The 22,638-nt window shown below is 53.2% G+C and overlaps 1 protein-coding gene across 2 annotated transcripts in view; it reads left to right on the top strand.

Annotated features, from left to right (window-relative positions):
• Positions 1–22,638, top strand: part of HOMER3 (homer scaffold protein 3) — a 31,228-nt gene that overhangs the window by 7,065 nt on the left and 1,525 nt on the right. The window contains exons 2-9 of one of the 2 annotated variants that reach the window (XM_077788866.1): positions 4,827–4,948; positions 8,549–8,705; positions 11,674–11,805; positions 13,711–13,818; positions 15,450–15,571; positions 17,440–17,596; positions 20,629–20,739; positions 22,178–22,258. In XM_077788866.1, the coding sequence (XP_077644992.1) occupies positions 4,935–4,948; positions 8,549–8,705; positions 11,674–11,805; positions 13,711–13,818; positions 15,450–15,571; positions 17,440–17,596; positions 20,629–20,739; positions 22,178–22,258 (882 nt within the window). In that variant the 5' untranslated portion in view covers positions 4,827–4,934. Of the gene's footprint in view, positions 1–4,823; positions 4,949–8,548; positions 8,706–11,673; positions 11,806–13,710; positions 13,819–15,449; positions 15,572–17,439; positions 17,597–20,628; positions 20,740–22,177; positions 22,259–22,638 lie in introns of both variants that reach the window. The other variant, XM_077788867.1, reaches the window with a different exon arrangement.

Below are 22,638 nucleotides of genomic sequence, written 5' to 3'. Positions count from 1 at the left end.
GGGACAGTCTGTGTGACATCCCTGGCAGGGCTGGCATCGAGGATCAAGGTCAGTTCATGTGGCAGGGCTGGCATCGGGGACAGTTCCTGTGGCAGAGCTGGCACTGGGGACAGGCTGGCATCGGGGACAGTTCATGTGGCAGGGCCGGCATTGAGGACAGTCCGTGTGGCAGAGCTGGCATTGGGGACAGGCTGGCATTGGGGACAGTCCGTGTGACATCCCTGGCAGGGCTGGGATCAAGGACAGCCCTTGTGGCAGAGCTGGCATTGAGGATGGGCTGGCTCTGGGGACAGTTCAGGTGGCAGGGCTGGCATTGGGCACAGGCTGGCATTGGGGACAGTCTGTGTGACATCCCTGGCAGGGCTGGCATCGAGGATCAAGGTCAGTTCATGTGGCAGAGCTGGGATCAAGGACAGCCCATGTGGCAGGGCTGGCACTGGGGACAGGCTGGCATCGGGGACAGTTCATGTGGCAGGGAGGGCTGGCATTGGGGACATTTTGTGTGGCACCCCTGGCAGGGCTGGGATCGAGGATCAAGGACAGTCTGTGTGACATCCCTGGAGGGCTGGCATCGGGGACAGTCCGTGTGGCAGAGCTGGCAGGGCTGGAATCGAGGATCAAGGACAGTCCGTGTGGCACCCTGGCAGGGCTGGCATTGGGGACAGTTCATGTGGCAGGGCTGGCATTGGGGACAGGCTGGCATTGGGGACAGTCCATGTGTCACCCTGGCAGGGCTGGCATTGGGGACAGTCCGTGTGGCAGAGCTGGCATCGAGGACAGTCCGTGTGGCACCCTGGCAGAGCTGGCATTGGGGACAGGCTGGTATTGGGGACAGTCCATGTGTCACCCTGGCAGGGCTGACATTGAGGACAGTCCGTGTGGCAGAGCTGGTATTGAGGACAGCCCGTGTGTCACCCTGGCAGGGCTGGCATTGGGGACAGTCCGTGTGGCAGGGCTGGCATTGAGGACAGTCCGTGTGGCAGAGCTGGCATTAGGGACAGCCCGTGTGGCAGAGCTGGCATTGAGGACAGCCCGTGTGTCACCCTGGCAGGGCTGGGATCGAGGATCAAGGACAGTCCATGTGGCAGGGCTGGCATTGGGGACAGGCTGGCATTGAGGACAGTCCGTGTGTCACCCTGGCAGGGCTGGGATCGAGGATCAAGGACAGTCCATGTGGCAGGGCTGGCATTGGGGACTGGCTGGCATTGGGGACAGTCCGTGTGGCAGGGCTGGCATTGAGGACAGCCCGTGTGGCAGAGCTGGCACTGGGGACAGTCCGTGTGTCACCCTGGCAGGGCTGGCATCGGCGACAGCCCGTGTGGCAGAGCTGGCATTGAGGACAGCCCGTGTGGCACCCTGGCAGGGCTGGCATTGGGGACTGGCTGGCATTGGGGACAGTCCGTGTGGCAGGGCTGGCATTGAGGACAGCCCGTGTGGCAGAGCTGGCACTGGGGACAGTCCGTGTGTCACCCTGGCAGGGCTGGCATCAGGGACAGTCCGTGTGGCACCCCTGGCAGGGCTGGCATTGGGGACAGTTCCTGTGGCAGGGCTGGCATTGGGGACAGGCTGGCATCAGGGACAGTCCGTGTGGCACCCTGGCAGGGCTCTGCCCTCGCCGCCCTGCCTCTCCCGTGCCCGCTGCTCCCTCCCGGCTCGGCACGGGCTGTGCTGGCCCTGCTCGGTGCCATCTGTCCCTGCTGCTGGCCCTGTCCCCGTCAGTGCCACCGTGTCCCCAGCTCTCCTCTGCCCAGGCTGGGAGCTGAGGGCACAGATCGCAGATAACAAATCGGTGACCACAGAGAACAAATCAGAGATAACAGATAACAAATCAGAGATAACAGATAACAAACCAGAGATAACATATAACAAATCAGAGATCGGAAATAACAAATCAGAGATCACAGATAACAAATCAGAGATACCAAATAACAAATCAGAGATCACAAATAACAAATCAGAGATCACAAATAACAAATTAGTGATGACAAATAACAAATCGGAGATAACAATAACAAATCAGTGATCACAAGTAACAAATCAGAGATCACAGATAACAAATCAGAGATAACAAATAACAAATCAGAGATCACAGATAACAAATCAGAGATAACAGATAACAAATCAGAGATAACTGATAACAAATCAGAAATCAGAAATAACAAATCAGAGATCAGAAATAACAAATCAGAGATCACAGATAACAAATCAGAGATACCAAATAACAAATCAGAGATCACAAATAACAAATTAGTGATGACAAATAACAAATTGGAGATAACAATAACAAATCAGTGATCATAAGTAACAAATCAGAGATCACAGATAACAAGTAACAGATCACAGATAACAAATTATAAATCACAGATAACAAATCAGATCGCAGATAACAGATCACAGATAAGAAATCAGAGATCACAGGTAACAAATAAGAGAGAACAGATCACAAATCACAGATAACAAATCTGAGATCACAGATAACCAATTCTAAATCACAGATAGCAAATCACAGATAACAAATCAGAGATTACAGATAACCAATTCTAAATCACAGATAGCAAATCACAGATAACAAATCAGAGATTACAGATAACCAATTCTAAATCACAGATAGCAAATCACAGATAACAAATCAGAGATTACAGATAACCAATTCTAAATCACAGATAGCAAATCACAGATAACAAATCAGAGATTACAGATAACCAATTCTAAATCACAGATAGCAAATCACAGATAACACACTCCAGCTCCAAGGTGCCAAACCCCAGCATTTAACCCCTTCCTGCCCTGGAGGCCCACCCGGGACAAGCCCTTTTTTGGCTCCCCGGCGCTGGGATATGGAATCCGCCCTTCCCCCTGTGCTGGGAGCAGCGCTGGCAGGGATGGCACCTGGGTCCCTGCCAGTGCCACCCGGCCAGATCCTTGTCCTTCCCTTGTTTGCTTTGCTTCTCCTTAATTATCTGCGAAGGCCAGCCCTGGGGGATCCGGGTTTCTTTACACGTTTGTTTACTTGTTTATTGACACGTTTGTTTATTTGTTTATTGACACGTTTGTTTATTTGTTTATTGACACGTTTGTTTATTCGCCCTTGGGGAGTGAGCAGTGTCAGCGTTTCAGGGACCCTGCTGGGTTCAGCTCGGGGGCCTGGAGGGGGGAACAGGACTTGGAACCCCGGAGCTGCTTGGAAAAGCTCGGTGGGGTTTGGGCTGTCCCCTCCCGGGTGTCCCTCAGCCCCGTCCCTCTGTCCCCAGCCCTGTCCCTCTGTCCCTCAGCCCTGTCCCTGTGTCCCAAGTGCTGTCCCTCTGTCCCCAGCCCTGTCCCTCTGTCCCCAGTGCTGTCCCTCTGTCCCTCAGCCCTGTCCCTGTGTCCCAAGTGCTGTCCCTCTGTCCTCACTGCCCCAGGTCAGAGTCGGTTCAGAATGGAGAGGATGGAAAAGTTCTGCCCTGGGATGAATTCCCAGAGCAGCTGTGGATCCCTGGGAGTGCCCGGGGTTGGAGAAGGGAAGAGCCAGAGGAACCCTGGAGCTGCTCCCAGAGCCTGGAAGGGGCTCCAGGAGAGCTGGAGAGGACATGGAGGGACAGGGACACGGGGATGGGATCGGGATACAGTCCCACGGAGGGACAGGGACACGGGAATGGGATCCTGGATGGACAGGGATATGGGGATGGGATCATGGAAGGACAGGGACACGGGGATGGGATTGGGATAGAGCCCCACGGAGGGACAGGGACACAGGGACAGGATCCTGGAGGGACAGGGACATGGGGATGGGATCGGGATACAGCCCCACGGAGGGACAGGGACACGGGGATGGGATCCTGGATGGACAGGGATATGGGGATGGGATCGTGGAGGGACAGGGACACGGGGATGGGATCGTGGAGGGACAGGGATATGGGGATGGGATCGTGGATAGACAGGGACATGGGGATGGGGTTGGGATACAGCCCCACCGAGGGAGAGGGACACGGGGATGGGATCCAGGATGGACAGGGACACAGGGACAGGGTCCTGGAGGGATAGGAACACAGGGATGGGGTCTGGATACAGCCCCATGGATGGACAGGGACACAGGGACAGGGTCCTGGAGGACACAGGGACTCAGGGACAGGATCCTGGAGGAATGAGGACACAGGGACAGGGTCCTGGAGGATACAGGGACTCAGGGACAGGATCCTGGAGGGGCAGGGACACAGGGACAGGATCCTGGAGGACACAGGGACTCAGGGACAGGGTCCTGGAGGACACAGGGACTCAGGGACAGGATCCTGGAGGAACGAGGACTCAGGGACAGGATCCTGGAGGAACAGGGACACAGGGACAGGATCCTGGAGAATCAGGGACACAGGGACAGGATCCTGGAGGGGCAGGGATTCAGGGACAGGATCCTGGAGGGGCAGGGACACAGGGACAGGATCCTGGAGGAACGAGGACTCAGGGACAGGATCCTGGAGAATCAGGGACTCAGGGACAGGATCCTGGAGGACACAGGGACTCAGGGACAGGATCCTGGAGGAACGAGGACTCAGGGACAGGACGCCAGCATGGACAGGAGCCCAGGAACAGCTGCTGTGCCCCAGCAATGATCTCCAGGAGGGTTTTCCAGCAGGCAGCAGCCTCACGTGGGCACGGCTGGAAGCCCTGCAGCCTCCCCGGCTCCTCCGTGGCTGCTGCCAGGGGGATTTGCTCCATTGCTCAGCCCAGTATCAACCAGGACAGGGGGAAAACCTCGTTCGGGGACGAGGGGTCACGGCAGAGGAGCAGCTCCGGGAACCCTGGGGCACACTGGAGGTGCCGGAATGACAGCTGGGCTTTTCCTTCAGCAGGGAATGAATCCCTGTGGAGGCAGCGCTGGGAAGGAGCCCGGGAGCAGCTGAGAGGCCCCTGAGGAGGAGCTGGAGGAGGGGACACCCCCTAACTGCCCCTGCTGACAAATGTCAACAACTCGGTAAAGTCCTGCCTTTGTTCTTTCCAAAACCAGCCCAGGGTCGGGGGGCTGGGGGCACAAACATCCGTTTGGCCTGCGTGGCAGAGATTCACAGATAACAGATTAGAAATCACAGAGAACAAATTATAAAGCACAGATAACAAATTATAAATCACAGATAACAAAGCACAGATAACAAATTATAAATCACAGATAACAAATTATAAATCACAGATAACAAATTATAAATCACAGATAACAAATCAGAGATCACAGATAACAAATTATAAATCACAGATAACAAATTATAAATCACAGATAACAAATTATATATCACAGATAACAAATTATAAATCACAGATAACAAAGCACAGATAACAAATTATAAATCACAGATAACAAATTATAAATCACAGATAACAAATTATAAATCACAGATAACAAAGCACAGATAACAAATTATAAATCACAGATAACAAATTTTAAATCACAGATAACAAATTTTAAATCACAGATCACAAATTTTAAATCACAGATCACAGATAACAAATTATAAATCACAGATAATGAATCACAGATCACAGATAACAAATTTTAAATCACAAATAACCAATCAGAGATCACAGATAACAAATTATAAATCACAGATAACAAATCACAGATCACAGATAACAAATTATAAATCACAGATAACAAATCGGAGCTCACAGATAACAGATTATAAATCACTGATAGCAAATCACAGATCACAGATAACAAATTTTAAATCACAGATAACAAATCACAGATCACAGTTAACAAATTTTAAATCACAGATAACAAATTTTAAATCACAGATAACAAATTATAAATCACAGATAACACATTCCAGCTCCGAAGGTGGCAAAACCCCAGCATTTAACCCCTTCATGTCGTGGATATCCCTTGATGCCCTTTTTTAGCTCCCTGGGCAAAGACAGGTCACGATCCACGTGAGAACGGAGCCCGGGAGGTTGGAATTTCGCTCCCAAATCCCAGGCAGAGAGGGTGTGGAGCGTACCCGAGAGGAGACACCCGAGCCAGGGCTGGCACCTGGACAGGCTGGGAGGAAATCCAATATTCCCTGCACCGGGTGCCTTGGGATTGCTGGACGGGCTGCGGGCACGGCGGGCAGCGGGGCAGCTCTGGGGCTGCCCGGAGCGGAGCCGTGCCCGCGCCGCTGCCAGGGGCCAGATGCCCCCCGATCGCCCGGCTGCGGGCGTGAGCCCCGCGGGGGCAGAGCCTGGGCACCCCGAGCCCTGGCGCAGCTGGGAAACCTTCCTGGGACGTGGAAACCCTTCCTGGGACGTGGAAAATGTTCCTGGGAAACCTCCCTGGGACGTGGGAAACCTCCCTGGGAAACCTTCCTGGGACGTGGAAACCCTTCCTGGGATGTGGAAAATGTTCCTGGGAAACCTCCCTGGGACGTGGAAAACCTCCCTGGGACGTGGAAAACCTTCCTGGGACGTGGAAACCCTCCCTGGGATGTGGAAAAACTTCCTGGGACGTGGAAAACCTTCCTGGGAAACCTTCCTGGGACGTGGAAAACCTTCCTGGGACGTGGAAAATGTTCCTGGGACGTGGAAAATGTTCCTGGGACGTGGAAAACCTTCCTGGGACGTGGAAAATGTTCCTGGGACGTGGAAAACCTCCCTGGGAAAAGCGTTCCTGGGACGTGGAAAACCTCCCTGGGACGTGGGAACCCTTCCTGGGACGTGGAAACCCTCCCTGGGACGTGGAAAACCTTCCTGGGACGTGGAAAATGTTCCTGGGACGTGGAAAACTTCCCTGGGAAAAGCGTTCCTGGGACGTGGAGAACCTTCCTGGGATGTGGAGAACCTTCCTGGGACGTGGAAACCCTTCCTGGGACGTGGAAAACCTTCCTGGGACTGGAAACCCTTCCTGGGACGTGGAAACCCTTCCTGGGATGTGGAAACCCTTCCTGGGATGTGGGAACCCTTCCTGGGATGTGGGAACCCTTCCTGGGATGTGGAAACCCTTCCTGGGATGTGGGAACCCTTCCTGGGACGTGGAAAACCTTCCTGGGATGTGGAAACCCTTCCTGGGACTGGAAAACCTTCCTGGGACGTGGAAAACCTTCCTGGGAAAAGCGTTCCTGGGATGTGGAAACCCTTCCTGGGACTGGAAACCCTTCCTGGGACATGGAAAACCTCCCTGGGATGTGGAAACCCTTCCTGGGATGTGGAAAACCTCCCTGGGATGTGGAAACTCTTCCTGGGATGTGGAAACCCTTCCTGGGAAAAGCGTTCCTGGGACTGGAAACCCTTCCTGGGATGTGGAAACTCTTCCTGGGATGTGGAAAACCTCCCTGGGAAAAGCGTTCCTGGGACGTGGAAACCCTTCCTGGGATGTGGAAACCCTTCCTGGGACATGGAAACCCTTCCTGGGACATGGGAACCCTTCCTGGGACGTGGAAAACCTCCCTGGGACGTGGAAAACCTTCCTGGGACGTGGAAACCCTTCCTGGGATGTGGGAACCCTTCCTGGGATGTGGAAAACCTTCCTGGGACGTGGAAAACCTCCCTGGGACGTGGAAAACCTTCCTGAAACATGGAAAATATTCCTGGAACATGGAAATCGTTCCTGGAACATGGAAAACCTTTCTAAAACATGGAAAACGTTCCTGAAACATGGAAAACCTTCCTGGAACGTGGAAAACCTTCCTGGAACATGGAAAACGTTCCTGGAACATGGAAAATGTTCCTGGAACAGGAGGCACAAGCAGCAAAGGACCAGCCCAGTTCTCCCGCAGGCTCTGCAGCTGGGATTTAGGGGAGTGCCGGGGATTTAGGGGAGTGCCAGGGAGAGAAATCCCAAAACTCTCGGAGAGCCCAGCAGGGACACCGGGACCTGTGCCTGGCAGAGCCCAGGAGGGTGAGCAGGATCCAGGGAAGGGAGCAGCAGAAATCCCTGCACTTCCCCCTTGCCTTGGCTCCCCCCTGCCCTCACAGGGTTAAAATCAGGGGCACACACTCCCTAATTAGCCCGAGCTAGAAAGGGGTGTGCTAATTACACTCTGCTGCTCCCAAAGCGTTCCCTGCTCCGCTTCCTCCTACAAATGAGCTCCTGAGGCAACAATTAGCCTCAGCTTAAGCATCTAATAATCATTAACGGTCATTGATCATTGATCATTATCCCTGGTGCATCTAACTTCAGCGTGGATTGGTCCCTCACCCTCAGGTAAGACCTCAGCCCTCCCAGACGACGACTCAACACCGTTGTCCTGATTTGTGAAAGCGTTACGTTTTCTTCCCTGGTGCTTCTGAAAGTTTTCAAGTTCTCATGAAACTTCTTTGGCTTTTTGATGATGTTTACGTGCTCGAGAGTCAGAGCTCCCACACAATTCATATAAATGGAATATTTAGGTATTTCCCTGTGGGTGGAGAGAAATGATCGATTGGTGGATGGATGGATTGATCTTTGGAGCAGCGTGGTCGGAAAGGTGGCGGTTCCACCCTCCCACCCACGCCCAGCCCTGCAATTCCGTAAATCCCAGATGTTTGAACCAAAATTGGGTTTTTTCCACCCGAATTGCCGTGTGCTGTGTGCCCGGCGGGTCTCATCCCGTTTTTTGTCGCGCAGGGAGCAGCCGATCTTCAGCACCAGGGCGCACGTGTTCCAGATCGACCCGGCCACCAAGAGGAACTGGATCCCGGCCAGCAAGCACGCCCTGACCGTCTCCTACTTCTACGATGCCACCCGCGGCGTCTACCGGATCATCAGCGTGGGGGGAGCCAAGGTGGGCTTCTTCCCAAAAAAACAGCATTTACCCAAGGAAAAACAGCATTTACCCAAAAAACAGCATTTACACCCAAAAAAAACAGCATTTACCCAAGGAAAAACAGCATTTACACAAAAAACAGCATTTACACCCCAAAAAAACCAGCATTTACCCAAGGAAAAACAGCATTTACCCAAAAAACAGCATTTACACCCAAAAAAACAGCATTTACCCAAGGAAAACAGCTTTTCTCCCCAAAAACAGCATTTACACCCAAAAAAAACAGCATTTACCCAAGAAAAAGCAGCTTTTCTCCCCCAAAAACAGCACTTACCCAAGGAAAAACAGCATTTACACCCAAAAAACCCAGCATTTACCCAAGGAAAAACAGCTTTTCTCCCCAAAAAACAGCATTTACACCCAAAAAAACAGCATTTACCCAAGGAAAACAGCTTTTCTCCCCAAAAAACAGCATTTACACCCAAAAAAACAGCATTTACCCAAGGAAAACAGCTTTTCTCCCCAAAAAACAGCATTTACACCCAAAAAAACCAGCATTTATCCAAGGAAAAACAGCATTTACCCAAGGAAAAACAGCTTTTCTCCCCAAAAAACAGCATTTGCACCCAAAAAACCCAGCATTTACCCAAGGAAAAACAGCTTTTCCCCAAAAAAACAGCATTTACACCCAAAAAACCCAGCATTTACCCAAGGAAAAACAGCATTTACCCAAAAAAACAGCATTTACCCAAAAAACAGCATTTACACCCAAAAAAACCAGCATTTACCCAAGGAAAAACAGCATTTACCCAAGGAAAAACAGCATTTACCCAAAAAACAGCATTTACACCCAAAAAACCCAGCATTTACCCAAGGAAAAACAGCATTTACCCAAGGAAAAACAGCATTTACACCCAAAAACCAGCATTTACCCAAGGAAAACAGCTTTTCTCCCCAAAAAACAGCATTTACACCCAAAAAAACAGCATTTACCCAAGGAAAACAGCTTTTCTCCCCAAAAAACAGCATTTACACCCAAAAAAACCAGCATTTATCCAAGGAAAAACAGCATTTACCCAAGGAAAAACAGCTTTTCTCCCCAAAAAACAGCATTTACACCCAAAAAACCCAGCATTTACCCAAGGAAAAACAGCTTTTCCCCAAAAAAACAGCATTTACACCCAAAAAACCCAGCATTTACCCAAGGAAAAACAGCATTTACACAAAAAAATAGCATTTACACCCCCAAAAAACAGCATTTACCCAAGGAAAAACAGCTTTTCTCCCCAAAAAACAGCATTTACCCAAAAAAACCCAGCATTTACCCAAGGAAAACAGCTTTTCTCCCCAAAAAACAGCATTTACACCCAAAAAAACCCAGCATTTACCCAAGGAAAAACAGCTTTTCTCCCCAAAAAACAGCATTTACACCCAAAAAAACCAGCATTTATCCAAGGAAAAACAGCATTTACCCAAGGAAAAACAGCTTTTCTCCCCAAAAAACAGCATTTACCCAAAAAAACCCAGCATTTACCCAAGGAAAACAGCTTTTCTCCCCAAAAAACAGCATTTACACCCAAAAAAACCCAGCATTTACCCAAGGAAAACAGCTTTTCTCCCCAAAAAACAGCATTTACACCCAAAAAAACCAGCATTTATCCAAGGAAAAACAGCATTTACCCAAGGAAAAACAGCTTTTCTCCCCAAAAAACAGCATTTACACCCAAAAAACCCAGCATTTACCCAAGGAAAAACAGCTTTTCCCCAAAAAAACAGCATTTACACCCAAAAAACCCAGCATTTACCCAAGGAAAAACAGCATTTACACAAAAAAATAGCATTTACACCCAAAAAAAACAGCATTTACCCAAGGAAAACAGCTTTTCCCCAAAAAAAATAGCATTTACCCCCCAAAAAACAGCATTTACCCAAGGAAAAACAGCTTTTCTCCCCAAAAAACAGCATTTACACCCAAAAAAACCCAGCATTTACCCAAGGAAAAACAGCTTTTCCCCAAAAAAACAGCATTTACACCCAAAAAAAACAGCATTTACCCAAAAAAATCCAGCTTTTCCCAAAAGAACCCCAGGTGTTCCCCCACAAAACAGTTTCTCCGACACAAAAGCTGCTGATTCTCTGATTGATTCCCCAATTCCCTGATTGATCCCTGACACCCTGATCAATCCCTGATCGATTGATCCCCGATCAATCCCCAATCCATCCCTGACTCCCTGATTGATCCCTGATCCACAATTGATCCCTGATCCACGATCAATGCCCGATTGATGGATCCCCGATCGATCCCTGATCCCTGATCAATCCCCGATCGTTCCCTGACTCTGATCAATCCCCAATCGATCCCTGATCAATCCCTGGCTCCCTGATCGATCCCTGACTCTGATCAATCCCCCCACAATCAGTCCCTGATCCCCGATCGATCCCTGACTTCAATCAATCCCCGATTGATCCCCGATCAATCCCTGACCCCTGATCAATCCCTGACTCTGATCAATCCCTGATCGATCCCTGATCGATCCCTGATCCCCGATTGATCCCTGATTGATCCCTGATCCCCGATCGATCCCTGATCCACGATCAGTCCCTGATCCCCGATCGATCCCTGACTCCGACCGATCCTCGATGGATCCCCGATCGATCCCCGATCAGTCCCTGATCCCCGATCGATCCCTGACTCTGACCGATCCTCGATGGATCCCCGATCAGTCCCCGATCCCCGATTGATCCCTGACTCCGACCGATCCTCAATGGATCCCCGATGGATCCCCGATGGATCCCTGATCCCCGACTGATCCCTGACTCCGACCGATCCTCGATTGATCCCTCATCAATCCCTGATCCCCGATCAATCTCTGATTGATCCCTCATCAATCCCTGACCCCTGATCGATCCCTGACTCTGATCAATCCCCAATCGATGGATCCCCGATGGATCCCCGATCCCCGATCGATCGCTGTCCTGCCCCCAGGCCATCATCAACAGCACGGTCACGCCCAACATGACGTTCACCAAGACCTCGCAGAAGTTCGGGCAGTGGGCGGACAGCCGGGCCAACACGGTCTACGGGCTGGGCTTCGCCTCCGAGCAGCACCTGGCGCAGGTGAGCCCCGAAATCGGGGAACTGGGGGGGGTCAGGGGGGCACCTGGAGCAGGTGAGCCCCGAAATTGGGGATTGGGGGGGGTCAGGGGGGCACCTGGAGCAGGTGAGCCCCGAAATCGGGAACTGGGGGGGGTCAGGGGAGCACCTGGCGCAGGTGAGCCCCGAAATTGGGGAACGGGGGGGTCAGGGGGGCACCTGGAGCAGGTGAGCCCCGAAATTGGGACTGGGGGGTCAGGGGGGCACCTGGAGCAGGTGAGCCCCGAAATTGGGGAACTGGGGGTCAGGGGGACACCTGGAGCAGGTGAGCCCCGAAATTGGGATTGGGGGGGTCAGGGGAGCACCTGGAGCAGGTGAGCCCCGAAATTGGGATTGGGGGAGTGGGGAGCACCTGGCGCAGGTGAGCCCCGAAACTGGGGAACTGGGGGTCAGGGGGGCACCTGGAGCAGGTGAGCCCCGAAATTGGGAACTGGGGGTCAGGGGGGCACCTGGAGCAGGTGAGCCCCGAAATTGGGGAACTGGGGGTCAGGGGGGCACCTGGCGCAGGTGAGCCCCGAAATTGGGGATTGGGGGGGGTCAGGGGGGCACCTGGCGCAGGTGAGCCCCAAAACTGGGGATTGGGGGAGTGGGGAGCACCTGGCCCAGGTGAGCCCCGAAATCAGGATTGGGGGGTCAGGGGAGCACCTGGCCCAGGTGAGCCCCAAAATTGGGGAACTGGGGGTCAGGGGGGCACCTGGCCCAGGTGAGCCCCGAAATCCAGATTTGGGGGGTCAAGGCAGAGTCAGCCCTTGTGCCTGCAGAGCTGAGCTGTGCAGCCAGACTCTGATGAACGATGGATAAACTGATAAACTGTTGGGTGTGGTGCTTGGTCAGTAATTAAATATAATTACTGCTCAATCGTGAGAGTAATCACGAGAAACCGCGGCCAGCGGCTTGAGGGAGATCAGGAGAAACTCGTGCTTGAATGAGGTCAATATATAAATTATAAAGCATCTTTATTTTTTATGATTTCTGTGTAAGTTATGAAAGGATAGAATATAAAATGCGCTCAGCTCCAGAGGCGTGTGGGAGTCACATTTGGGTCTGGCCCCTGACTCCCAGAACTTCCAATAAAAAATAGAATTTTATCCTGTGATTATTTGTGTCCTGAACGCTGGCACGGGCACCCCCCTGCAGAAACGCCCCGAAAATGCCCAGGCACCCCGAGGTGCTGCTCTGGCCGGGCTGAAATGGAATTAAAGGGGGAAAAGTGCTAAAAACCACTTTGAGGTTGTGTTTGCAGAGTGGTTTGGGCACCACGAATGCAGCTGGGGCTGCAGGCCCTGCTTCTGCCCCAAACCCAAACTGAAACCCCTGAATTTTCCTGTTGGAGAGAAATTATTAAAAATTTTAAATGAAGCTGCATGAACCCACAGCCCTGAGTGCCAAACGCATGAAATTTTTGAGTTGGAGAGAAATTTTTATAAAATTTAAATGAAGCTGCGTGAACCCACAGCCCTGGGTGCCAAATCCAAATTGAAACCCCTGAATTTTCCTGTTGGAGAGAAATTTTTATAAAATTTTAAATGAAGCTGCGTGAACCCACAGCCCTGAGTGCCAAATCCAAATTGAAATCCCTCAATTTTCGTGTTGGAGAGGAATTAAAAATTAAAATTTAAATGAAGCTGCGTGAACCCACAGCCCTGGGTGCCAAATCCAAATTGAAACCCCTGAATTTTCGAGTTGGAGAGGAATTAAAAATTAAAATTTAAATGAAGCTGCGTGAACCCACAGCCCTGAGTGCCAAATCCAAATTGAAATCCCTCAATTTTCGTGTTGGAGAGGAATTAAAACTTAAAATTTTAAATGAAGCTGCAGACAGGGCAGCAGCCCTGCTGGTCCCACGGTGACTTTTCCCTTCCCCTGCAGTTTGCAGAGAAATTCCAGGAAGTGAAGGAGGCAGCTCGTCTGGCCAGGGAGAAATCCCAGGATAAAACCGAGCTGACCAACCCCGCCCTGAGCATCGCGTCCCACCAGGTAATCTTGGGGAAAAAAGGGGAGAAAAAGGGAAAAAGAATGTTCCCTGTGGTGCTGCCATCCCCTTCCCCCCAGAGCTGCATGGCCAGGCTGGACAGCTTTGGGTGGCACCAGGTCACACCAAATTAATTAATTCATTCCTTCGTTAGTGCTTTGGGTGACACCAGGTCACACCAAATTAATTAATTAATTCATTCCTTCGTTAGTGCTTTGGGTGGCACCAGGTCACACCAAATTAATTAATTAATTCATTCCTTCGTTAGTGCTTTGGGTGACACCAGGTCACACCAAATTAATTAATTCATTCCTTCGTTAGTGCTTTGGGTGACACCAGGTCACACCAAATTAATTAATTCATTCCTTCGTTAGTGCTTGGGTGACACCAGGTCACACCAAATTAATTAATTCATTCCTTTGTTAGTGCTTTGGGTGGCACCAGGTCACACCAAATTAATTAATTAATTAATTCCTTCGTTAGTGCTTTGGGTGGCACCAGGTCACACCAAATTAATTAATTCATTCCTTTGTTAGTGCTTTGGGTGACACCAGGTCACACCAAATTAATTAATTAATTCCTTCGTTAGTGCTTCGGGTGTTACAAGATCTTTTCAGGGACAGTAACAGTGATGGTGACAGGATAGTGACATTGACAGTGACAGGACAGTGATGGTGACAGTGACAGGACAGTGACAGTGACAGGATAGTGACGGTGATGGTGACAGTGATGGTGACAGGATAGTGACAGTGACAGGACAGTGACGGTGATGGTGACAGTGATGGTGACAGGACAGTGACAGTGACAGGACAGTGATGGTGACAGTGGTAGGACAGTGGCAGTGACGGTGACAGGACAGTGACGGTGAAAGGACAGTGAAGGTGACAGTGACAGTGATGGTGACAGTGGCAGGACAGTGACACTGACAGGACAGTGACAGTGGCACTGACGGTGACAGTGACGGTGACAGGACAGTGACGGTGAAAAGACAGTGAAGGTGACAGTGGCAGTGATGGTGACAGTGACAAGACAGTGACAGGACAGTGACAGTGACAGTGACGGTGGCAGTGGCAGTGGGTCCCCTCTGTCACCGGTGGCGGTGGGTCCCCTCTGTCACCGGTGGCAGTGGGTCCTCTCTGTCACCAGTGGGTCCCCTCTGTCACTGGGGGCAGTGGGTCCTCTCTGTCACCAGTGGGTGCCCTCTGTCACCGGTGGCAGTGGGTCCCCTCTGTCACCAGTGGGTCCCCTCTGTCACCGGTGGGTCCCCTCTGTCACCAGTGGGTCCCCTCTGTCACCAGTGGGTCCCCTCCGTCACCAGTGGGTCCCCTCTGTCACCGGTGGGTCCCCTCCGTCACCAGTGGTGGTGGGTCCCCTCCGTCACCAGTGGGTCCCCTCTGTCACTGGGGGCAGTGGGTCCCCTCTGTCACCAGTGGCGGTGGGTCCCCTCTGTCACCGGTGGGTCCCCTCTGTCACCGGTGGTGGTGGGTCCCCTCTGTCACCGGTGGGTCCCCTCTGTCACCGGTGGGTCCCCTCCGTCACCTCACCGCCCCTCCGGAGCCGGGCCAGCCGAGCCCTCCGCCTCGGTGGCCGCGGGGCCGGCCCGGGCTGAGGTGACCCCCGGCCCTCTGCGCCCCAGGTGCTGCCCAGCCCCATGGTCAGCTCCAACGGGCCGGGCGAGGACAAACTGTTCCGGAGCCAGAGCGCCGACGTGGAGATGACCACCGAGAAGGAGAGGCTGAAGAAGATGCTCTCGGAGGGGTGAGGCTGCTCCGAGCTCTGACTCTCCCCTCGGGCGGGGTTCGCTGCATGGCTTTGTCCCCCCAAATCACTCCGACCCCTTCTGCCCTTCTGATGTTCCGGAGCGATGCCCCGTGCCCAAACCCTCCACTGGATTCGTTCCCCTTTTCCCAGCAGGAAGCGATTCCGGCTGGGAAATCCGCTCGGGCAGGTGGGGAGAGGATGGGGCGGGGGCTGTGCCAGCCATCTCCACATCTCGACTTGGTGACAGCAGGAGATGTTCGGCTTCTCCAGCTGGCCGGGGCTCTTTGTGTTAATCCCTGGTGATTCCAGCAAAGTCCCTGCTGCTTCCTCTCTTTGTCTCTTCAAAAGACTCCGGGGCGGATTCAGCCCCGTGGCTCGGGCCGAGCTCCCAGCTGAACGCTTGGAGCATTTTTAAATCAAAAGCAGAGAGTCCTTTGCTACCTTCTCCCGAGCCTGGCCTTTATTCGGAGCAGACTCTGCTCTAATGTGGGTTTTGGAAACGGATTCACAGTCCCACACAGCAGAGCCCCTCTAGAGTACCTGGATCTCCCCCGCCCATCAACCCCGTCCCTCCCTCAGGATTCCCCATGTCCATCTGTCAGGGTTCCCTCAGGATTCCCTCAGGATCCCCCATGTCCATCTCTCAGGGTTCCCTCGGGATTCCCTCAGGATTCCCCATGTCCATCTCTCAGGGTTCCCTCAGGATTCCCTCAGGATTCCCCATGTCCATTTCTCAGGGTTCCCTCAGGATTCCCAATGTCCATCCCTCATAATTCCCTCAGGATTCCCAATATCCATCCCTCAGCATTCCATCAGGATTCCCTCAGGATTCCCAATGTCCATCCCTCAGGATTCCCAACATCCCTCCCTCAGGATTCCCTCAGGATTCCCAACATCCCTCCCTCAGGATTCCCTCAGGATTCCCAATATCCATCCCTCAGGATTCCTAGTGTCCATCCCTCAGGATTCCCTCAGGATTCCCCATGTCCATCCCTCAGGATTCCCAACATCCCTCCCTCAGGATTCCCTCAGGATTCCCTCAGGATTCTCAATATCCATCCCTCAGGATTCCCAGTGTCCATCCCTCAGGATTCTCTCAGGATTCCCAGTGTCCATCCCTCAGGATTCCCTCAGGATTCCCCATGTCCATCCCTCAGGATTCCCTCAGGATTCCCTCAGCTTTGTGGTTTGTGCAGCCTCAGGCCCAAAACCCAAAAACCCCCGGGATAAAGCGCAGAGGGGGACGCTCAGAGCCGGGGGAAGAGTGAAAATTCGGGAAGCCGGAGGGAGAAGCCCCGGGCAGGGGCAGAAACCCCGGGAAGGAAGAGAGAAACCCCGGGAAGGAGGGGCAGAAGCTCCAGGAAGGAGGAGAGAAACCCCGGGCAGGGGCAGAAGCTCCAGGAAGGAGAGGAGAAGCCCCAGGCAGGGACAAAAGCCCCAGGCAGAGGGAGAAGCCCCGGGCAGGGGCAGAAGCCCCAGGAAGGGGGATAAACCCTGGGAAGGAGGGGCAGAAGCTTCAGGAAGGAGGAGAGAAGCCCCAGGCAGAGGGAGAAGCCCCGGGCAGGGGCAGAAGCTTCAGGAAGGAGGAGAGAAGCCCCGGGCAGGGGCAGAAGCCCCGGGCAGGGGCAGAAGCCCCGGGCAGGGGCAGAAGCCCCAGGAAGGGGGAGAAACCCTGGGAAGGAGGGGCAGAAGCTCCAGGAAGGAGGAGAGAAAGCCCGGGCAGGGGCAGAAGCCCCAGGAAGGAGGAGAGAAACCCTGGGAAGGAGGGGCAGAAGCTCCAGGAAGGAGGAGAGAAGCCCCGGGCAGGGGCAGAAGCCCCGGGCAGGGGCAGAATCCTCCCCTGACCCCGTCCCACGCGTCCCCAGCTCGGTGAGCGAGGTGCAGTGGGAGGCAGAGTTCTTCAGCCTGCAGGACAACAACACCAAGCTGGTGGCTGCCCTGCACGAGGCCAACGCCAGCGTGGAGCAGTGGAAGAAGCAGCTGGCGGCGTACCAGGAGGAGACGGAGTCGCTGCGCCAGCGGGTGAGCTCGGCAAAGCCTCCACAAACTCCTCCCTGTCCAAAGCACAGGCTGAGAGAGGCGTGCTTCTGCCTTGTTCCAATAAAGGGACAGGCCATGCGGCGTTCTCCCGGGGTCGCTCCAATTTTTGGAGGATGCAGCCTCCTTTTTTATCCCAGTTTTCCTTGTTTTTCCCCATTTGCTGAGGGCCTTGAGAGGTTCAGACTTCCCAGCCTCCTTTTTATCCCAGTTTTCCTTGTTTTTCCCCACTGGCTGAGGGCCTTGAGAGGTTCAGACTTCCCACAACGCCTGCTACCAAAGATTCCCCTGTAATGTATAACCCTCCCCTTTTAATTCTTACATTCTTACGGAATTTAGGGCTTTCCCCCATTGTTTCTTTCATCTTTCGATATCCAGTTTCATTTATCAGCCAACCTGCAGTTTGTAAAAGCAGATTATCTTTTTTTCTTTCCAGTCACCAATCAGTGGCATTGTTTCTTTTATCTCTGTGGTTTTATCCAGCAGCAGGCCCACAGCTTGTTTGTAAGGACAAATCCCTCGTTCCTCTCAGGAGGAAGCCCCGGCCCAGCTGCTGCCCTTGACCCCTTTTCCCATCAAATCCAGCAGATCCAGGCAGCTGGGAAACGGTGTCAGGAAACGGGGCCGTGGCACTGGGGAGCTCCCCAGGAAAGCAAAGTGCACAGCCGCACATTTTCAGCTTCCCTTGGGGGTTTTTCTGGAAGGAATTCCCAGCTTCCAGCACGATCGAGGCCAGTCTGGCCCAGTTTGGCCCAGTTTGGGTGTCAGGGCGGCGAGTGGCTCTGGCTGCTGCTGTGAGCTGGGATCCGAGCTGCAGCACCACGGGAGCAGCACAGAGGAGCTCCTGTTCCCGGGAATGAGGACAGCTCTGAGCTCCAGAGGGGCTGGGGGGTCTGGGCAGGGGCACTCGGGGGCTCCGCTGCGAGGGCAGAGCCCTGGGCAGCTGGGGGAGCTTTGGGAGAGAGCTGGGGCTGGCTGGGACAGGTCTTGGGAGAGCTGGGAAAGGTCTTGGGAGACCTGGGAAATGTCTTGGGAGAGCTGGGGAAGGTTTTGGGAGAGCTGGGAAAGGTCTTGGGGGAGCTGGGAAAGGTTTTGGGGGAGCTGGGTGAGCTGGGTCTGACGGAGACAGGTTTTTGAGGAACTGGGGAAGGTTTTGAGGGAGCTGGGAAAAGTTTTGGGAGAGCTGGGAAAGGTTTTGGGAGAGCTGGGAAAGGTTTTGTAGGAGCTGGGAAAGGTTTTGGGAGAGCTGGGAAAGGTCTTGGGAGAGCTGGGGAAGGTCTTGGGTGAGCTGGGAAAGGTTTTGGGGGAGCTGGGACAGGTTTTGGGGGAGCTGGGAAAGGTTTTGGGGGAGCTGGGAAAGGTTTTGGGGGAGCTGGGAAAGGTTTTGGGAGTGCTGGGAAAAGTTTTGGGAGAGCTGGGAAAGGTTTTGTGGGAGCTGGGACAGGTTTTGGGAGAGCTGGGAAAGGTCTTGGGAGAGCTGGGAAAGGTTTTGGGAGAGCTGGGGAAGGTTTTGGGGGAGCTGGGACAGGTTTTGGGGGAGCTGGGAAAGGTTTTGGGAGAGCTGGGACAGGTTTTGGGGGAGCTGGGGAAGGTTTTGGGAGAGCTGGGAAAGGTTTTGGGAGAGCTGGGAAAGGTTTTGTAGGAGCTGGGAAAGGTTTTGGGGGAGCTGGGGAAGGTTTTGTGGGAGCTGGGAAAGGTTTTGGGAGAGCTGGGAAAGGTTTTGGGAGAGCTGGGAAAGGTCTTGGGAGAGCTGGGGAAGGTCTTGGGTGAGCTGGGAAAGGTTTTGGGGGAGCTGGGACAGGTTTTGGGGGAGCTGGGAAAGGTTTTGGGAGAGCTGGGAAAGGTTTTGTAGGAGCTGGGAAAGGTTTTGGGGGAGCTGGGGAAGGTTTTGTGGGAGCTGGGGAAGGTTTTGTGGGAGCTGGGGAAGGTTTTGGGGGAGCTGGGAAAGGTTTTGTAGGAGCTGGGAAAGGTTTTGGGGGAGCTGGGGAAGGTTTTGGGGGAGCTGGGTCTGGCTGGGAAAGGCCTCGGGAGCCCTGGGGAAGGAGGCAGGAGCCATTTGCATGTGGAGAGAGCCAGCAGGGACTTAGAGCAATTAACAGCTGTTTGCACTGATGGCTGCCCTGGTGTGCAGCAAACATGCATCCCTCGGGATCCCTTCAGGATCCCCAGGATCCATCCCTCAGCATTCCCTCAGGATCCCCAGGATCCATCCCTCGGGATTCCCTCAGGATCCCCAACATCCCTCCCTTGGGATTCCTTCCTGCAGGATCCCCTCAGGATCCCCTCAGAATTCCCTCAGGGTTCCCTCAGGATTCTCTCAGGATCCCCAACATCCCTCCCTCAGGATCCCTTCAGGATCCCCTCAGGATCCCCTCAGGATTCCCGCAGGATTCCTGCAGGATTCCCTGGGCCTTGGCAGGCTCACAGAAGGAGCTGTGACTCCGTGTCACTGAGACTCTGTAACTCAGCTGTAACCCAGTGAAACTCCCAGTTTTTGTCCCTAAATCAGCATTTTGGTGGGTCCTGGCAGCTCCGGGGGTAGGATCCCGCTCCCTGTCAGGAAGAGCTCCTGGAGCTGCTTGCAGAGCTCGGAGCAGCCCCAGCACAAATGGATTCCTTCTAAAAATGAATCCTGCTCATGAATAATCCAAGGCACCGAGCTGTTTTCCAGGTCGGTGGAGACGGGCAAACCCTTCCAGCTGAGCTGCAGCAGCTCCAGAGATTTTGGAGATCTCTGGCCAGAGGTGTAAAAAACAGAGCTGGGTTTTTGGGCTGGGGGCTCAGGTGCTGAGCTGGAGCGCAGAACTCCTGCAGAAAGCACAGACAGAGTCTCTAAAGTGGCTTTTTCTGAGCCACAAAGCACTCCTGGCGTGATCCAGGCAGAGCAGAGCAGGGGGAATTGTTTTCCTCCCAGCCCCAAAGAGCTGCCGGGAGCCAGGTGGGTTTCCAGGGAGGGCAGAGCGGGGCTGGGGGAATTCCTGCAGGGAATTCTGCAGCTCCCAAACCTCCCCTGGCAGGTGGCAGAGCTGGAGGCGCAGGGCACTCCGGATTCCTGCGGAGAGAGCAGCAAGGAGGAGCTGAGCCAGAGCCTGGAGGAGCTGGAGCTGCTGGTCAAGGCGAAGGACGAGGTGAGGCTGCGCCTGGCACGGGGCTCAGAGCTGCAGGGCAGGGGCTGAGGAGTGTGAAACCAAACTCAGAGCTGTGTGTAAAACGAAAATCAGAGCTGTGTGTAAAATGAAAATCAGAGCCGTGTGTGAAACCAAACTCAGAGCTGTGTGAAACCAAACTGAGAGCTGTGTGTGAAACCAAAGAACTGTGTGTGAAACCAAACTCAGAGCTGTGTGTGAAACCAAAGAACTGTGTGTGAAACCAAACTGAGAGCCGTGTGTGAAACCAAACTCAGAGATGTGTGTAAAACCAAAGAACTGTGTGTGAAACCAAACTCAGAGCTGTGTGTGAAACCAAAGAACTGTGTGTGAAACCAGACTCAGAGCTGTGTGTAAAAGGAAACTCAGAGCTGTGTGTGAAACCAAACTCACAGCTGTGTGTAAAATGAAAATCAGAGCCGTGTGTGAAACCAAACTCAGAGCTGTGTGTGAAACCAAAGAACTGTGTGTAAAACCAAACTCAGAGCCGTGTGTGAAACCAAAGAACTGTGTGTGAAACCAGACTCAGAGCTGTGTGTAAAAGGAAACTCAGAGCTGTGTGTGAAACCAAACTCACAGCTGTGTGTAAAATGAAAATCAGAGCCGTGTGTGAAACCAAACTCAGAGCTGTGTGTGAAACCAGACTCAGAGCCGTGTGTAAAACCAAACTCAGAGCTGTGTGTGAAACCAAAATCACTCAGAGCTGTGTGTGAAACCAAACTCAGAACTGTGTGTGAAATGAAAATTAGAGCTGTGTGTAAAATGAAAATCAGAGCTGTGTGTGAAACCAAACTCAGAGCTGTGTGTGAAACCAAACTCACTCAGAGCTGTGTGTGAAACCAAACTCAGAGCTGTGTGTGAAACCAAAGAACTGTGTGTGAAACCAAACTCAGAGCTGTGTGTGAAACCAAAGAACTGTGTGTGAAACCAAACTCACTCAGAGCTGTGTGTGAAACCAAAATCAGAGCTGTGTGTAAAACCAAACTCGGAGCTGTGTGTGAAACCAAACTCAGAGATGTGTGTAAAACGAAAATCAGAGCTGTGTGTAAAACCAAACTCAGAGCTGTGCCCTGGTGCAGGGCAGGGGCTCAGGAATGTAAAAACCAAAATGCTGAGGCACCAAAACAGCACGGGACTTGAAAAACAGAGAAACTGGAATCTAAAGGCACCAACAGTGGGATTTGAAAAACAGAGAAGTAGAAATCTTAAGGCACCAACAGCAGGGCAGGATTTGAAAAATAGAAATACTGAAATCTGAAGGCAGCAGCAGCAGGGCAGGATTTGAAAAATAGAAATACTGACATCTGAAGGCAGCAGCAGCAGGGCAGGACATGAAAAGCAGAGAAGCAGGAATGTTCGGGCAGCAGCAGCGGGGTGAGAAGCACAGCCCTGGGCTCTGACGGCCTCTCCCTGTGCCCAGGAGATCCAGCTGCTCAAGAGCCAGAGGTGCGGCCGCTGGGAGGCCGAGGGCGAGCGCGAGGAGACGCTGCAGAAGCTGCAGGTAAAGGTGGCACCTGTGGGACACCTGGGGAGCTGCCAGCCCTCTGCAGCCAGTCCCACCCAGTTCCCATCTGGGAAGGGTCCAGAGAGCTCCAGGGCCAGTCCCACCAGCCTGGGGAGGATCCAGAGCCAGTCCCACCAGCCTGGAGAGGATCCAGGGCCAGTCCCACCAGCCTGGGGAGGATCCAAAGAGCTCCAGGGCCAGTCCCACCAGCCTGGGGAGGATCCAGGGCCAGTCCCACCAGCCTGGGGAGGATCCAAAGAGCTCCAGGGCCAGTCCCACCAGGCTGGGGAGGATCCAAAGAGCTCCAGGGCCAGTCCCACCAGCCTGGGGAGGATCCAGGGCCAATCCCAGAGATCTCCAGGGCCAGTCCCACCAGT

Source organism: Lonchura striata, chromosome 28 (genome assembly GCF_046129695.1).
Source record: "Lonchura striata isolate bLonStr1 chromosome 28, bLonStr1.mat, whole genome shotgun sequence".
Lineage (NCBI taxonomy): Eukaryota > Metazoa > Chordata > Aves > Passeriformes > Estrildidae > Lonchura > Lonchura striata.
This window is presented reverse-complemented; position numbering and strand designations above follow the sequence as displayed.